At 32.5% G+C, this 19064-nt stretch overlaps 1 protein-coding gene across 1 annotated transcript; it reads left to right on the plus strand.

Moving 5' to 3' along the window:
* The first annotated feature begins 12997 nt into the window (after positions 1-12997).
* LOC139901087 (E3 ubiquitin-protein ligase RHF2A-like) lies at positions 12998-18848 on the plus strand. The gene is made up of 7 exons (XM_071883826.1): positions 12998-13138; positions 13226-13272; positions 15674-15736; positions 15999-16110; positions 16732-17030; positions 18392-18487; positions 18563-18848. The coding sequence occupies exons 1-7, from the start codon at positions 13007-13009 to the stop codon at positions 18846-18848; spliced, it is 1035 nt and encodes a 344-aa protein (XP_071739927.1). The 5' UTR covers positions 12998-13006.
* Positions 18849-19064: the final 216 nt, after the last annotated feature.

The following is a 19064-nucleotide window of genomic DNA, read 5'->3' on the forward strand; positions in this document are numbered from 1 at the left end:
AAACTTGGATACATATAAAGCTAGACTTGTAGCAAAAGGTTTCACTCAAACTCAAGGGGTTGACTATGATGAAACTTTTTCGCCTGTGGCAATGCTAAAGTCTATTAGGATATTACTTGTCATTGCTGCTCATTATGATTATGAAATATGGCAAATGGATGTCAAGACAGCTTTCCTAAATGGACATCTTGAGGAAGATGTCTATATGGTTCAGCCTGAAGGTTTTGTTGATCCGAAGTATCCTAAAAAGGTATGCAAGTTAAAGAAGTCAATCTACGGATTGAAACAAGCATCTAGAATGTGGAATCATCATTTTAATGAGGAGGCCAAGAAATTTGGCTTCATTAAAAATGGTGATGAAGCATGTGTATACAAGAAAGCTAGTGGGAGCACAATCATGTTCCTTGTACTATATGTGGATGATATATTGTTATTTGGAAATGATATTCCGGAAATGCAAGGAGTTAAAACTTGGCTAAGTAAATGTTTCTCCATTAAAGATCTTGAAGAAGCACAATACGTTTTGGGGATTGGGATCTACAGGAATAGATCCAAGAAACTAATAGGCTTGAATCAAAGTACATACATTGAAAAGGTCTTGAAAAGGTTCAAGATGGAGAACTCTAAGAGTGGTTTGGTACCTATTCAAAGAGGAACACCTCTCAGTTCATCTCAGTGCCCTACCACAAAAGATGAACAAGAGAGAATGAAGAGAGTCCCTTATGCATCTGCTATTGGGTCAATCATGTATGCAATGATATGCACTAGACCTGATGTGTCATACGCCCTAAGCTTGATAAGTAGATACCAGAATAACCCAGGAAACAGTCATTGGATTGCGGTTAAAAGTATATTGAAATACCTTAGGAGAACTAAGGATATGTTTCTAATATATGGATCTGGTGAGGAGGAACTTGCTGTAAAGGGTTACGTGGACGCGAGTTTCTAAACTGATCGAGATGATTCTCGATCACAGTCCGGTTATGTCTTCACGTTAAATGGAGGTGCGGTCTCTTGGAAGAGTTCAAAACAGGATGTTGTTGCATTATCCACTACAGAGTCGGAGTACATTGCCGCCTCATTGGCAGCTCAGGAAGCTGCATGGATGAAGAAATTCATTGACGACTTAGGAGTAGTCACTTCTATTCAGGACCCTCTTGAGATCTTTTGTGACAACGAGGGTGCGATTGCTCAAATCAAGGAACCTCGTGCTCACCAAAAGACCCGTCACATTGAGCGGAGATTCAACTACATAAGGGATGAAGTTGAAAAGGGAAAGATATGTATTCGCAAAGTTCACACAGATCTTAATATAGCGGATCCACTCACGAAGCTCTTACATGGAGCAAAACATGCAGGACATGTTTGTGCATTAGGGCTTCGATATTCTAGTGATTGGTCATGATCTGTTTTAAGTATTGTAACGGAACGAAATTTGTTCAAACTCATTAATATAATTATGGTATTAATTTATTAAAATTGAGTCATGTTCCTATTTTGCATATTTTATCCATGAATAAGCTATTATTCTAAAATTCCGTAGTCGATCACATTCGTGGGAACAAGTGTGAGGTTTAGACTATTATGAACTTGGATTGGTATACATTCACAGTATGAATGTGGGGGCAAGGTTGCAACCAAGGTTCATAAATATTTGTGGGACACAAATATTGGAAGACCCGCTCTCAAGACTTACTAAATAGAGCCTTTGTGGTTGATCACATGTAATCTTGAGTAAAGGCGAATATCATTGTATCCTCTGACCTGAGATACATATTGGGTTTGGATATTTACCAAGTACCGTGCCTTGATTCTTTCCTTCGCTATTCTGAAATATGGTAGTTCATAAGGAAGAGCTCAGGTACAATGCAAGGTATATATTTAGGACGTATGTAGTCAAGATGGAATTTGTCCCTCTTATTCATTGAGAGTCAGATGTCTAAGGCCTAATAAAGTTAAATCTAGAAGAGAGTGATCACTCTGTATCTCTTGGATTTAACATGACATCTAGGACGAAAGGATAGAATGAAAGATTCACCTATTCGTATTCGAGATGGGAACTCGAAAGGGATGATGTTATTGAATGGCACAAAGTCATAACATATTGGGGGTGATGGACGGTCGTTAGGTGGTATCCATCACTTGCATTAATTTCTTATGTTTCTCGTGCAAGTAGGAGATTGAAAGTATTTCGTATGCCCGAGCGACATATCAAATTAATGTGGCTAAAATGTTATGATCCAAGTCGGGTCATACCCAATAACAAGCTTACCGACACCTTAAACGTATTTAATCTTGACGATTGGCTCGTTAAATAAATACGCGACACTTGAACTTTAGAAAATCGGTTTTCTAAAATATTATCACTTGAAATAAATTATTTGGATAATTTATATTTAATTATTTATAGGTTTAAATAATTATGTTGTGTTGTATTTTATAAATTGGTTTATAAAATATGTAAGTAACAAATGCATGGTGTATTTTGTGACAAGGTTTATATATAATTGCAAGTTTATAAAATTGTCCCAATTTTATATAAACCCACTCAAAGTGCAGATTTTAGAGTCAAACCAAGGGAACAATCCATGCTAGAATATTGCTACTTTTGAGATGCACAAGTTCACACAAGCATGGACAAAAGGCCAAGGATTGTGGGACTTAATACTAGTGCACAACACAACATTCAAAAGAAGAAAAAACTGATTCATTTCTGCTCAAAAAGGAGGGCTGCTGTGCCGTGACTTTTAGAGAAGAAAAAAGGGTAATCAAGCTTGTTTTGCAAGTGATATTCAAGTGCAATCAAATCTTAACCAAACTAGAAGGTGTTGGTGCAAAAGCTTGTGGGTATAACAAACTTGAGGCTTCAAGTTAGAAGCTTGATTTCATCATCATCTTCATCATCTATTGCTGTCCATTTTCAGCCCTCAATCTATATTGAGGAGGTAAATTCTTGTTCCCTCTTTTAGTTTGTAAGTATATGTTCAAGGCTTGATAACACATAATGGAATTCATTTAAAAAGGGTTTAACATATACACTTGATTATAAATGAAATAATGCTTCCGCTTGCCTTAATGCTCATAAAATTGGTTTTGTGATTTGATAAACATTATGAACTTGTTGATATGTTGAATTCCATCAAATACTACATCCGTTGACAATGCAGTCAAAATAAGATACACGATGATGATTTTGTAAATGCAAAATTTTCTTGAATAAAGCATGTATGACTCCATGCACATAGCTTGTATAACGTATAAGCAAATAGCGGAAGACTTCTAGAAACCTGAGAATAAACATGCTTAAAAGTGTCAACACAAAGGTTGGTGAGTTCATAGTTTTAGTATTGCACATAATCTGTATATAAAGGTGGATCACAAGATTTCAGTTGTTTCATCCAGAAACGTTTATCAAAATATTCTACGAAATTAAGCACTCTGGTAACTAAACTTTAACGTTATAATAAGTACCTTTGTTTCAACATACATGCAACCAACATGTACAATACACACAATCCAACGTGTACTAAACTCAAATAGCATACGTCTGTTTTATAGTTCAGGCTAGGGTTTCTATACCTGCAACAAATGGGGATGTCAAGCCCTATGGATCCATATACAACTATTCGCGCCCACCAGTTCTTATAACTGGAAGCTACTAGTTACCAAAGCTAAGGGATTTTCGGTTTAAACTCGGTGTAGAATTTAGTATGTACTTGTATCCATTGCGTTTAAAATAAAGTGCATGTATTCTCAGCCCAAAAATATAGATTGCAAAAGCAATTAAAAATGAAGCAAATGAAACTCACCTTAGCAGCTCATAAATTCATTCACTGAAATGTGACCGAAACTCGAAATGCAAAGTAACCATAGATCTCAACCTAGAGAACATATGTTGGTCAATACATGTCTAATAAGCTAAGTCGGGTCATAGTGTATCACGATCCTAATGCTCGAGACCGACATGCAAAAATTAACAAAAGTCATCTCAAAAGTCAACCTGACCCAATATGATCTTTAAATCTATACATGTTTATTATCATAGTATATGTCTTGATAATTGAACGAATTTGTAGTTTATCAATCTCAAAATATTATTTATTTCAGGAGCTATATTATATTTGAATTATCATGGCAATCGAAAATATTTTATTATTTCACGTAGCTTTCCAATACTTGTAAAATCATATTATAGTGTTTATAAAGCTTTAAAACATGATAAGACAGTCAACTTTGACAATTGTTCAACAAAACGAGACGTGTTTTATATAGAAATTCATTTACTCGATTAGTAATTTCTAAAAATCCAATTTATCAATCTCATAGACAAGTTGTTTAAATATTAATTTACAGTTTCAAATACAATTTCAATTAACATCAAACATAATTCAGTTGACCATATCTTATAATCCGTTCATCGAAATCACGCGATTTCTAAATAAAAAGTTAATAATATTTCGCCAGCTTTCCAAAAACATGCATATCATATACTTTATATCAGTAGCATATGTATCAAATTCGTGATTCATTATAAACTATCTAACGACAAAATTAAAGCATACAAGCATGCATAACCATATATACTCGAGCACTAGACAAGGATACACGATTAATATATAAAAGTTAAGTTATGAGTGCTCACGTATCAATATTGTGATTCAATATTGTAGGAAAGTACGTAAACGCAACGGAGACGATAAACACTAGATTGACCTCACGAGCATACCCCCGAACAATACCCATAACCTCCATAGTTATAACCCATAATTTCCTTAGCTCTATCCCGCTTGAAAACTTGTTTTGAAATAACACGCTCATGACCTCGTCGTAGTATTTTATGTATAATACTAATAATACTAAGATTAAAATCTATAATAATAATCTTAATACTAATTAATAAAAATAATAATAATATAAATATAAATAATAATTTACGGAGTACTTGAGATAGATGGAAAGAAAATGAAAACTGAATCAGAAATCGTGCAATTTATAGGAATGTGGCTGCCACCAACCCCCATGCTATCGCATGGGGTTTAGCCTCTATGGCCATGCGATCACATGGCCTAAGAAATCTAGCTCACAAATGTTAACTTCTTCTACCGACACATTTATATATATTATTTAATATATAATATATTTAATCTTTAGAATTAATTAGATATTATATTATATTCTCGTGCATAGTTGATTTGTAATTTTAGCACCGATGAATTGTACGTTGATGCTCGACTTACATACCGGTTTCGGTTTTTCGAACGTCCTTTCGTACGCTAAGAAAACTTGTACTTTACATTTCGCGACACGTACCTTTATCAATAACTAGACTTATTTTGCCAATAATTATATTAATTGAAATGTAACTTATTCATTTGAGTTTTTTAGTCATTTGCTTCTATAAATCAACGCCTCGTTATTTATCAAAGTATATTTAATTCAAAACGTTTTATATATAAGTTAATATTATATTTTGTAAAATATACATATATATATATATATATATATATATATATATATATATATATATATATATATATATATATATATATATATATATCATCATTTAAAAATATAAACTTGTACACATTCTATATATAATTGAAATATAATATTTAGTTTTTCAAAATTATATTTTCAAAGTTCATTTATAATCATTTAAATAATAGAAAAATATTATGTCGTATCACGTTTATGTTTTTGAAACACTATATATACTTGTAATTTATAAGTTTTAATTAAATCCTTCAAAATTCATAAACAAATTATCTTATAAAATGTTTTAATAATAAAGTTCTTTTTAAATTGAAAACATTTTAGTACGTTTGAAACTAAATCAAATAAATATTATAATTTGTTCTTCAAAGTTAAATATTTTTAGGAAACATTTTGTATAAAGGTTAAACTAATGGAAATCGTTATATCATAAAGTTTTAGGAAAGTAAAATCGTATATAACTCGTAACAGGTTTTCAAGTTTTTAAATTACCATCTGCTGGTGAAGCGTAAGAGAAAGTCCGAAGGTTAGATAAACGTATGAAAATACTTTAATGAAAAACGTCATTTTTCTTAACTTGTCGATATCCATTTTTCTAAGTTATCTATATTCCCATCATTTCTCTTTCACCCTAAATAATATGAAAGTTAACTAGTTAACACCTACATAGGAAATCGAACAGGAACTCCACTAACGTTTGTCTAACTTTCGTTATTTGACACTTTGTGCGTACTTGTAGATTACTTTACCATTTTCCGAATGTTGTTTATCCCAATGTATCTGATAATTCAATCATTTGATATTATCTTTTAATTCCGTTGATAAGTATATTGAAACAATTACGTTCATGTAAGTATTATTCATTTAATACTTTGTTAACGTTCTCAAGTCATATAATAGACTTCATAACTTATTTTCATATCAATCAAACCGTTTAATGTTTTATTAATATTTCTCAATTTAATATTCACACGTGTGTGTGTGTATATATATATATATATATATATATATATATATATATATATATATATATATATATATATATATATATATATATATATATATTCATGCATATCTATTTACACATAATCGTTCGTGAATTGTTGGGAACAGTTGAAGGGTAAATGAATACATGAACACAGTTCAAAGTTTTTGAGATTTCAACATTACAGACTTTGCTTATCTTGTCGGAAACATTAAATCATTTAAAGATAAAGTTTAAATTTGGTCGGAAATTTCTGGGTCGTCACAGATACTGAACAATGCAGGGTTGGCCTTGGATTCACGAACCTTTATCAAGTATTATATATTAACACATATCATATTTAATCAACTAAATTTATTTATAATTTATAATGTATTAGATTAATATCATTATATATAATCATACTAATATTTATAATAGGTTATATATATATATGATATAATAGGTTATATATATATATATATATATATTAATAAATGCTATATTAATATAAGTAATATTATATTATATTAGTTAATATATTAAAATCTAATATTAGTATACTTGTGATATATGTAATACATATATATTTTTATATAAATATCTTTTGTTTGTAAAAATAATAATTACAATACTAATAAAATAATGATAATAATAATAATAATACTTATATTTGAAAATGATAATGATAATAATAATAATAATAATAATAATAATAATAATAATAATAATAATAATAATAATAATAATAATAATAATAATAATAATAATAATAATAATAATAATAATAATAATAATAATAATAATAATAATAATAATGAAAATACTACCTCAATAGAATATGCTTTCAAAAAAAATAATGCTCCTGCCCCGGGCTCTAACTCGTGACCTCTCGCTTCACAAGCAACCTTCTAAACCAATGAACCATTATTGTTTTCTTGTAATAACTCGCCTATTTAATTATTTATCATGTACCAAACTGCTTTATCATCTTCATCATTACATCCTAACATCATCATCATAAACATCTTATTCATAGTCATCGATCTTAATCTAATCATCATCATAACTATATCATCATTTTAATCTAATCCAAACATCATCAACTAATTGTTATTACGTAAATACTATCATCATTATCGAATTGTTTTTCACCCTTGATGATCACCATACATCGATCATCATTTTTTCCATTAACAAGACATCCTTGTCATCAATCATTATACGTATCAAATGATCCCATCGTTTATTAACAATTATATCCTAACATAAAATCATAATCTTAAAATCATAATCTTAAAATCATAAGCATCATCGTTATTCCCATTATTCCCATAACATTTGGCCCAACAACACCATAGATTAGTCGGCCCAACTAGATAACTAAATCTCAGCCCAATCAGAGAACTAAAGTTCGACCCAAAATAGAAAACATAAAACGGGCAGCCCTAATCTATTGTCTGCTCATTTTCTTTTTTTTTTTTATAAAAAAAATGCTAGTTTAAAGGTATTAACATAAAGGTGGACATCGACCACCACTAACACTTTCGATTCATCATTATTATTTCATCCAACGTTTCTTTAATCATCAACATTCATGAGGTAATGTTTCTGTTTGCAAAAGAACAAAAAAAAACAGAAGAGGAAAAAAGAATAGGGAAGGTGGTGTTGTGATGGTGATTTCATTTGGTTCCAGCTGATCAAAACAGGAAGGAAGAACGCAACAGCAGGTTTATATTGGAGGAAGCTGTTGGTGTTGGTGGATTTCACATCGAACAGAAATATATATGATGCATCAGTTATGGCTCAAGAGAAAAGAAGAAAGAGTGAAAAAGGAAATTGTTGCAGGTAACTGTATCATCCCTTTATCCATTTACAGTTTCATCGTTGTCATGGCTTAGATGGTGGGTGTGATTCTTTGGATTGTATAGTCATCTAGGTTAAAGGTTATGGTGGTTGCGTGAGTGAGTTCACGAGTAGAAACAAAGTTGTAGTAGCAATCTAATGATGTTGATCGATGGTATGATGGTAGCATTGGTGACGGTTTGATTCATTGGTGAGGGTGGTGTGTGTGGTCAATGGTGGTGATTGTGAAGAAAAGTAGTGAAAGGTGGTTGTATTGTTGATTGAAATAGAAGAACAGAATAGAAATGGGTTTGTGATTTAAGATGATCAAGGGGTAGTGGTGATTTGAAGATTAGAGAGAGATAGGATTGAAGGTGTTACGATGGATCATGTAGATGGTGATCGTTGGTGGGGATTGGTGGTGTTTTGAGGTGAGCCGAAAGCGTAATCATAAACAATAACGGATTCGATGGTGAAAGTCATGTGGTGTTCGATAGAAAGAAAGAAATAGGAATACGATGGTGATGAGTTTTTGAATGGTTCTTGAATTCGAATAACAAGTCACAATGAATGGTTAATCGAACAAGATGATGATTGTGATTGATGTTCTTGACGTTTGTTGTTGTTGATATATGAAAATATAATCAAAGGTGGTGGTTTAAGAGGGATTCACGGTATTGAGTAAAACATGGCTGAACATTAAAGAAGAGAAAAATGTAAGATGAAAAATCATAAAATGGGCCATGAATGCTTAAATAATTAAGAGTTGGTTTGGTGTGCTGGCTGAGTTATCATATAAACAAGTGGTAGACTTTTAAGACATAAGGTAAAGGTGGTATTCAAAAGTGCTAGATGTTATTGTGATCGAGATACAGAAAGCAAAACAAGTGGGTTTGATATTTGTGTGGTGTTAGTATCATGTATCACATATCACACACACACACACACACACACACACACACACACATATATATATATATATATATATATATATATATATATATATAATTCTAAACCTAATCTAAATAATATTAATATTAATATAATAATAATTATAATATAATTTAATAACAACACGTTGGATGAATATGAGATGAAAAACAGTTCAGCAGCCTATGATTTTAAATTTATCTGCCGATAGTTTTCACGAACTGTGTATCATCTACTATTTGAAATCAGTGGCGGATAAAAGTCTTCAGAAAAATCCTAAATTTTTACAGTAATTATCTTTATTTATTTGAGTCATTATGGTATAAAATTTTATCATTAATTATTAAATAAAAAATTACATCAACTGTCCTGCTCGATTCTGAGTAAAATATAAAAAGTGCTAAAATTTAATAACTAGATCCTAAATACATTTTTAGTAAGCCTAAAATTTATAAAACTTATTTTCGGATCACCATTTATTTTAAAATCATATAAGTTCGAATTTAACTTGCTTAATATCAATATAATAATCAACGAGTATTACAATTATTTAATATTTATTTTTAATATACTTTATTTGTATATAAATATGTTTTAAATAATAATTATTTTTTTTACATAATTAATTTCTAATATTTACATCATAAATTATATTTCAAATTATATATATTTATTTTAATATATACATATGTATTTTACAAATAGTTGTTCGTGAATCGTCGAGAACGGTCGATGGTCAATTGAACAGTTCAAAATTTTTGAGACTCAACCTAACAGATTTTGCTTATCGTGTCGAAATCATATAAAGATCAAGATTATATTTGGTCAGAAATTTCCGGGTCGTCACATGTGTTGAGTGCGTTCTAGAGTGAGTTCTCTAGTGTATGAGAACTTGGACGTGCGAAAATTGTCAAGGCCATCCTTGATGGACGGTCAAAACGAAGGTTCACATGGTAATGGTGAACGAGTTATGAGTTAAGCGAGATCGCATGTCGGTTGCGTTACCGAAGAGGTTGCGGGAAATTTCATCACCATGTGCGTGGTGCGGATGACCCAAATAGATTGTCGGTTGACGACGGTACTCTAAGTCGTGAATTAGAGTGTGACAAGAAATCGTGGAGGTTTGTTGTGTGGATAGAACGTCGTGTGATAAGGAAGTGAGACTGATGGGATGCAATGGAGGTATCGAAGGGTCCAAGTTTATATGGATATGTATGCATAGGATGGGTGCGGTTGGGGTAGAGTGATCCTTATGCTTCGGGGTTCACTTTACATGTGTGTGGGAGAATGGACCCCGTGAGTCTCAGGTCCACTAAGCACGTTTGTGCGTTTTGAGTTACCACCCTTAGGGTAGTGAATCGCGTGTGTTTTCGAGTTCACATTGACGTGAGTAAGCCAACCCCGTTAATGTTGTTGAGGTGATTTAGGATGTGAATCGCGTGTGGTTTCGGATTCACAATGTCGCGTGTGATTTTGGGCATCCCCATTGTTGTTGTTATGGCTTAGGGTAGTAAATCTCGTGTGGTTTCGGATTCACTAGGGCCCGTGTGGTTTTGGCCAACCCTATTGTCGTATGGATTAGGGTAGTGAATCGCGTGTGGTTTCGGATTCACTAGGGCGCGTGTGGTTTCAGCTAACCCCCATTGTAGTTGAGTTGAAGGTGGCGAATCGCGTGTGGTTTCGGATTCACTATGGCGCGTGTGATTTCGACCAACCTTCGTGTGTTTAAGGTTAAGGGGTTAACCATGTTAAAATTTTGTGTGTGTGTGTGTGTATATATATATATACATATATATTGTTGTGTTGTAGCTAAGCCTGCAGATTTGACATGGTGATACGTAGCGTATAGCTTGCTTAGTTATACGTGGGCATGGTATGCGTTTATTACTTGTGTTGGTGATACATATTCATTTTATGCATATGTATGGATATAACATGTTTTACCCTCTCGTTGTTTATATTTTTATAGATTCGCAAGGTGGAGGCTGCAAGGATTAGTACGGGAACTAGTGTATTACCGCGTGATGCTTTAGAAGACTTTGCTTATCGATTTGACTTAGGATTGGGTAGTGCATTCCCAATCACCATGCTCGGTCTTTTGTTGGAATTTAAACGCTTTGGATCGAAAGTGTCTTTTGATTATGTTAAACGGGTCTTGGTAAACCATGGGTTGTTATGCCCATTTTGACATTTGGATTTATGTATTGAATAAATTAAAGATGTTCAAAATTTTCGGGTATTGGAAGTGTTTTGAAAACATAAATTGTGGTGCTGTGTTATTAATATTATTGTTATAAAAGAAAAAACAATTTCGGATTGGATTAATGGCGGGTTGGGTGATTACAGGTTTCTGTTTTGTTTTGTTTATGTTTTCTATTTTTTCGGTTGGAGGTGGTCTCCATTAGATCTGTTGTGTGTTTCTTGTGTAATCGCTGATGGTGGTGTTAACACTGGCAAGTGCTGGATGATTTATATTTGAATGATTTAAAGGTTCCGAATGAAGTTGGTTCTGAATGACAATAATCTATTAATTGTCATTTTGAATTAACAATGAATAATGTAAAATTACTATATTAATGTTATTAATAATTTAAACAATGATAGTTGTTTAATAAGTAATTTTGATTAAATTTAAAGATTTTATTAAATAGAATTTATGTGTTTTTTTTTTAGAGATTCTATTAAATAGAATTTATGTGTTTAATGGTAAAGATAGTATTTTTACTTTGAATGATTCGATATTGAATAGTGAACAATTCAACCAAATATGTTATTTATAGATCAGAAACAAACGCGTTTAATCATGAGTAATATTTGAGCTTTTATACATATCAAATTGTGGCGTCCCCTTGACCGAATAATTATTACGTTTAGTTTATCTGAGCAGTATCGAGTGGGAAATTTACCGTTTTATAAATATGTGGAAAGGCATGAAACACACAACGCGTACTTTTGGAATAATATTGAAATCTTGAAGACGGAAAGAAAAGTTGAAAAGGGTAGTTTAGAATTTGTCTTCTTCCCCCTCTTTCTCTTCTCTCTATATCTATAGTAAAACATTTGTTCCTGTTTTAAACAAAAATAAAATAAAATAAAATTATTTATTCCTATCAATTGCTTCAGCTTCATCAATCGATTATCTCACCACAATCTCCATCGATCGATCACTTCAACTCCGGTAACTTTTTTTTTTTTTTGTCTCGAGATTAAATTTTATTACTTCTTACCGTTTTAATTTGAACGTTACTTGTTTTTGTATTTCTTTGATTTAATTTTCATTCCGTTTGAATTCTTTTATTTCAAGTAGTTAAATCGGAAGCTCTGTTAATTATTGTTCTTTGAAACTTTCAACTCTTGATGTTTGACTAATAATAATCAAATGTATAATCAGCAAATAGTCAAATAGGTATCATCCTTAAGTTGTATAATCGCAATCAGGAAATCAAATCTTGCAAATTTTTTTTTTTTTTTTTTTTTGTTTAAAAAATACTCCATATAATCTCTTTTTAAGCCTTAAGTCTGATTAAAATTAATGGTTAGCAGATTATGATTAGGGCAGTGGAAAATCATTTTAAATTACTAGTATGTTAAACAAAAGTTGTACAAGTATTGTTAATGCCAAGATATCATAAATATCAAGATATTATTATTTTAAATAATTTACATGTGGATTCTCATTACTTATAACATCTAGTGTATATACATATTACATTACATATTTGAATAATAATGCAGGCTAAACTAGCTTTATAATTGAAGGTTTTCGTTTCGAGAATGGAGGACAGTATTAAATGTGAGGACCATTTGATATCAGCTGCAGCTTTTGTCGAAGGTGGAGTTCAGGATGCTTGTGATGATGCGTGTAGCATATGCCTTGAAGCATTTTCTGAAAATGATCCGCCTACGGTACATAATTTTGGGACTGCACTATTTCAATAAATAACTTTTTTCGTTTAGCAAGTAGTTATATACAGTATTTATTTTTTGCTGCAGGTTACGGGTTGCAAGCATGACTTTCATCTTCAATGCATTCTTGAATGGTATTCTAAGTTTGCACTATAATTTACCTTTAAAGTTAGAAAACTTTAATACGATGCTTAAAGCTTGATCGAAATTGAGATTACTACATCCCCCTTTTTGATGATAATATATAGCTATGGTATATGTATCCTTTGTTGTCCATTATATTATTGTATAAACTTGTGTATCCTAATCCAGGCTTCCATAGCTCCAATTGTTAATCTTGACTTGGTGTCAACTACAGAGTTACTTAAATTTTAACCTTTTCAGATTAATACTCTTATTGCTTCACATGGTTCCATATAGGTGCCTAAGTAATGTCCATTAGGAATTTAGGATTACAGACTAGAGGTGATCATCAGTTAAACCTTTTTGGAACCTAAATCGTAGTATGTTTAGAGAGGAGAAATAGCAAGTTCTAGGTGCTTCGTGCTTTATCATTTACCTACCACGCTGATTGACGGTAATGAACAATTGTTGAAGAACTTTGTAATGTGCTATAACATAATTGTCTAGAAACATAAACATAATCGTTCACGTGTTTAAAAGCTCTAAAATTTTCGTTTAAATTCAACAATTTTGACCTTGAGCGATTTTGACCGATTAAATCCGACTTTACCAACAAATTCATTTTTGACCCATTGACCGACCTTGACCTATTAATTAAACAGATTTTGGAAATCGGATCGTCATGTTCTTTAAAAGGAGTAATCAGGGAGTGATTAGGCATTTTTTGTAACAGTGAATATGTTTGTTATTCTTTAGATATGAAAAATAGTTCATGCTCTATCATTGACCTACTACATTGATTGGTGGTAATAAACGATTGTTGAAGAAATCTGTAATGGGCTTTGCAACATTAATACAAATTCAGCGCTAGATGTTTTAACCTTGTGAGTATCATACGAGTGGAATTTGGATGACATGTTTTGTGGAACATCTTTTATATGAAAGTCTGAACAAAATATACAAGTGATACAATATATGAGATAAGATACAAGTTGTTTAATACATGAGTTATGATGCTTGCAATAAGTTTGATGATAGTCGTAATGGAAAATAGTTCATTTTTGGTATTACAAATAGGTTGTTATACTATTAGTTGTATCAATTCAACTTATTATACAGATTCGTGATGCATAGAACACGTAGACTGTGATCACCAATACTAAAATTTCAGAAACATAATGTAGTTGGTGTAGAGGATGATTATGGCTCATGGGGCTCAGCCTATATGTTAGGACTTGAAGAAGGGAAGTCCTACCGAAAGCATTCTCTTGAGGAATGGAAGCTTTAGTATTAATGGAATGAACTCTTAAGTTTCAGAGTTGGTAGAATTAATGGAATGACACAGTGAAATGTCATATCTTTCATGGCTTCAATAGATAATGAGAACTCATACTTCAAAATAGGAATATATGACATGGTCGTGAAAGCAGAGGATTTGTTTCTGCAAATTATACTGTATACTTCTACTTAAATTAAGACTTTAATTATCTGCATTTTAAGAGGTTGGAGAGAAGAGTTGATGTCTATTGAGACTCACAAATTGAAACCCACTCAAAGACAACAGAATCACGTTTCCAACACCCAGTTCAAAAACAAAACAAAAAAACTAGTAAGACGAATTATTGAAAGTTTCATCAGTTATCAAAATTAATTTTCCACAAAGTTTAATTTGCTCTTTAGGTTGCAAGTCCCTTGGACAATGGTTACATGCTGTTACAGGCACAGCGATGAATATATACGGCTGAGCATTGTGTTGCGTATAATAGTTTGGAGCCCATTACCAGGTGGGTGAGATAATCATTCAAATAAGTATAATAGATTAGAGGTTAAGTACTAGTCGTGCAATCTAGCATTAAGAGTACTTAAAGGTTTAAGGTGTGAGAAGCAAAAGTTAGGTAAGGCAATTCTTGTGTTTTAGCACTACTTATATGGTTAGATATGAGGTTTGCTTTAGATGTCTATCTAAACTTGTTTTCTTGGCTGCTTGAACTAATTTTTACTATCTTTTAATTAGATACTAACTTTGTAGAGCAATTATGATGTTGTGGACTCCGGATCTGTCAAGTAATGAGAATCAAAATTATGCACATCTGTTAACAGGGTTGGGTCAAACAGGTTTTGTTTGAGCCAGTTAAAACAAGTTGGTTCGGCTTGACCTGCTAACATTGTTTGCTTTCTTTTCTAGCATTTTGAACAATGATTAATAATCCCTATATGAACTACCATCTCATTTAAATTGATCAAATGTGTAGGATGGATAATCACTTTATTATGACATCTACTACTTTAAACACACTTGAGCCCACAGATTTTAATTAATCCCCTGTTTTTACGTAAACATGTTGAAATTTGCACTCCTAACGTCGAGCATCACCAACATTCAGTTAAAACATTTTTGCAACTCTTTTGTAGGTGTCAAAGGAGCTCTCAATGCCCAATGTGTTGGCAGTCTATAAACCTCAAGGACCCAAGCAGGTTACATTTTTCATATTAAAAGCTTCTTTTTATATATTTGTGAAATGATTACATCATTAAAGAAATCAGAATATAATCGCCAGTCCTAAAGGTTGACTTTGGCTCATTTATTGAACCAGCGATATACAATCTGGTCCTTGATCTGATTTTCTTGGATTTTGGTTTTTCGGAGTTGGGTAGTTGGAGGGCCCTTTTCTTTTTTCGTGTTTTTTCCTGATAATGTTAATGATTCTTACATCATGATATCTTTACTAATTGACAGTCAGGAGTTGCTTGATGCAATAGAGCAGGAAAGAAATATTGCAAATAACCCGTCTATAAATACTACTACTATATTTCATCATCCGACCTTTGGCGATTTCGAGTTACAGCATGTATACATCTATCTCATCTTTTCAAGCTCTTGTCATTATTTTTTCTCTAGAAAACGTAAGAGTAAACTTTAGAGGAGGTGATTTCATAAATGAATCGGTTTAGTTGGTTCTTTGAATTTCTAATGGATCTAATGGGTTACGTGAAATAGAGTAGCTAGAAAGAAAATGTTATATCTAAATTGAATGTTGTAACAACTTTTGATACCGAAATCCAGTGTTGCAGAACTTGGAATTACTCGTTGAGTACTTGGTCAAAACTCTAGATTACTCGGAATATCGGTCCAAAACTCGGGATTATTCGGAAAATCAGTCAAAATTTGGTCAAAACTGGGTCAAAGTCGGTCAAAGTTGGTCAAAGTCAAACTTGGTCAACATCCGAGTACCTCCCGAGTTGGCGAGTACTCTCCGAGTAGCGATTTTTGCAACCTTGCTGAAATCATATTTATACTGCATAAAACCTTTTAAATCGAAATTATAGTTTTCAGAATTTAATTTTACTTTATTGTAAGAAAAACCAAAAAGTAGAAGAAAAAAAGTGTTTGGTGTCTACCTTACCGAACACAAAAAACTAGTTGTCTTGACGTAAACCTATTCTGGATGTAATCTTGTTTGCACGTGCAGCTGCCTGCTAGTGCGACTGCTGCTGAACTTGAGGAGCGGATAATTCAACACTTGGCTGCTGCTGCAGCCATGGGTAGGGCCCGTCATATTGCTAGAAGGGAAGGTCATAGAAGTCGAACCTCGGCCAATGTTCGGTCCCGTTATATTGGTTTATCTACAACACAACCAAGTATACCTTCTCCTACTCGGCCTACTTTAAGTGATGACGTTGAACCTACTACTCCTATCGTGGGCCCCGCATCACCATTGGTCTCCAGCATTGTTCCTGCGCGTCCACCTGAAAGTCCCACAACTGACAGGTACCATACGATTCAACTTGTATCACAAATTTAGAGAAGTCATTATAGGTGGCAAATTTGACCTTGTGGTGTTAATTATAATTATAATTATAATTATATTATATTATAATTATATTATATTATAATTATATTATATTATATTATATTATATTATATTATATTATAACTACATCTAATAGACAAAAGTTATGAATAGTCACTAGGAGTATTTTCGACTTTTCACCTTTTTTTTAAAATTTTAACTAAATTTCATTTCACCAACAAAGCCCCCCACACTTTTTCCAAAAATTCAAATCGACCCCCCTATTTGGAGGGTAAAGTGTCAAATAACCATTTTCATAAAAAATCTTAAATAAACTTCACCCAAATATTCAACGGGTCATATCTTCTCGCTCGCAACGAGTTAAATTTTTCCGACACCATCGTTAAACTCGAAATAATTTTAGGAACACAATGTCACTAACTATACGCAAAACGGACGCTTTTTAAAAAAACACTAAATATTTGGGGTACTTTTCATACACGTTGATTTTGCGTTAAAATTTTTAAAAGTCGACAATTCCATAGCGAAACGCGGAGATGCACATATATTGTTAATTTAAAATAACATTTAAATCTTTCACGGGTTATACCTTTTAGTTTGACTCGAGTTGCGCTTCAACGACATCATCGTTAGCCACGAAATAATTTTACAAACTAAACGCAATAAAATACATTGAAAACCGAACCCCCGGCGCGAAGCGAGGGTTCGAAAACTAGTTTTGTCTAAAGGATCAATTTATTTAATAAAAATATATATAACTGAAACGGGTCAAAGGGTTTGAAATTTGTGAAAGTTGCCCGTCGGGTAGAAATCCTTACTACCTCCTAAATTCGTTTATATATGGATATAGATATATGTTATTGTTATTATACGGGTTTGGGCAAACTGCAATAATACTATAAATTATTGAGTGTTTGATCCTAAGACGAGTGGTGGACACAGGGTGGGGGCAGTGTAGGCAGCTGCCCCTGCCCCTCAAGAAATTTCATATCTTGTAAAAACTTCCTTTTTAAAGGTATTGATGATTAATGATATTCAATAACTTTTGCCCACTCAAAATGAAAAATATAAAATAATATAAATACAAAACAATGATCAATTCGTGTTCGAAATACATAAAAATTGCTTTAATAACCCAGAAACGAGAACGGGTTTTTTAATAATCTCTAAAACAAAGAAACGGGCGAAAATTTATCCTGCGCCAGTTCTGTTCCTAAGTTGATCAGGCTTCAGACACTTCTAGTAATGTCGTTTATCTTTATTATTGTGCAACATCTGATATATAATTAATGATTAATGATCACTTTTATTTTACTAGGTCGGGTATGCAATCATCCCCAAACAACCAAGATAGAGCGGGGCCTTCAGAACCGTTTTCCGATTTCAAAACCCGAGTTAATGCAATATCAATGAGGTAATCGATAAAAGAAAATTTTCAACATTGTTCTCGTTCATTGGACATAGCTCATGATGATTTTTGTCAAAATAGATACAAAGAATCGATTACAAAAACCACTAAAACTTGGAAGGAAAGATTATTCTCCCGCAACAACACTCCAACAGAACATGGTCCTAGAGAGGGCAGTGCAGCAGGCATGGCAACATTATCACGTATGATCGACCATCTTCAACAAGACTTGTCACCCGTTTCCAGTAATACAAATAGTTCACCTTTTAATCAAGACCAAAACGACACTGTAGCACCAACTGTGAATAATTCTGCGACTCAAAATCAGGTAACAGGTTCACCACCAGCAGATTCTGCTATACAGTGAGTTACCTTTGTTAATAACTTCATGTACACTATAAAACTTGTATTTGACTTACAACTTGAGATCTATATAAGAGTGCCGGGGGCTGCGAAATTTATATCCCTTTGCTTGTTTAACACCTTTCCGTATGTTTTCTGCTTTTAAATCATTGTTATTCATTAGGCTCTGCTACTGCCTATTGGTATTACACTAAGGATGTGAGCTTGGACAGTTGAGTGG

Source organism: Rutidosis leptorrhynchoides, chromosome 3 (genome assembly GCF_046630445.1).
Source record: "Rutidosis leptorrhynchoides isolate AG116_Rl617_1_P2 chromosome 3, CSIRO_AGI_Rlap_v1, whole genome shotgun sequence".
Classification (NCBI taxonomy): domain Eukaryota; kingdom Viridiplantae; phylum Streptophyta; class Magnoliopsida; order Asterales; family Asteraceae; genus Rutidosis; species Rutidosis leptorrhynchoides.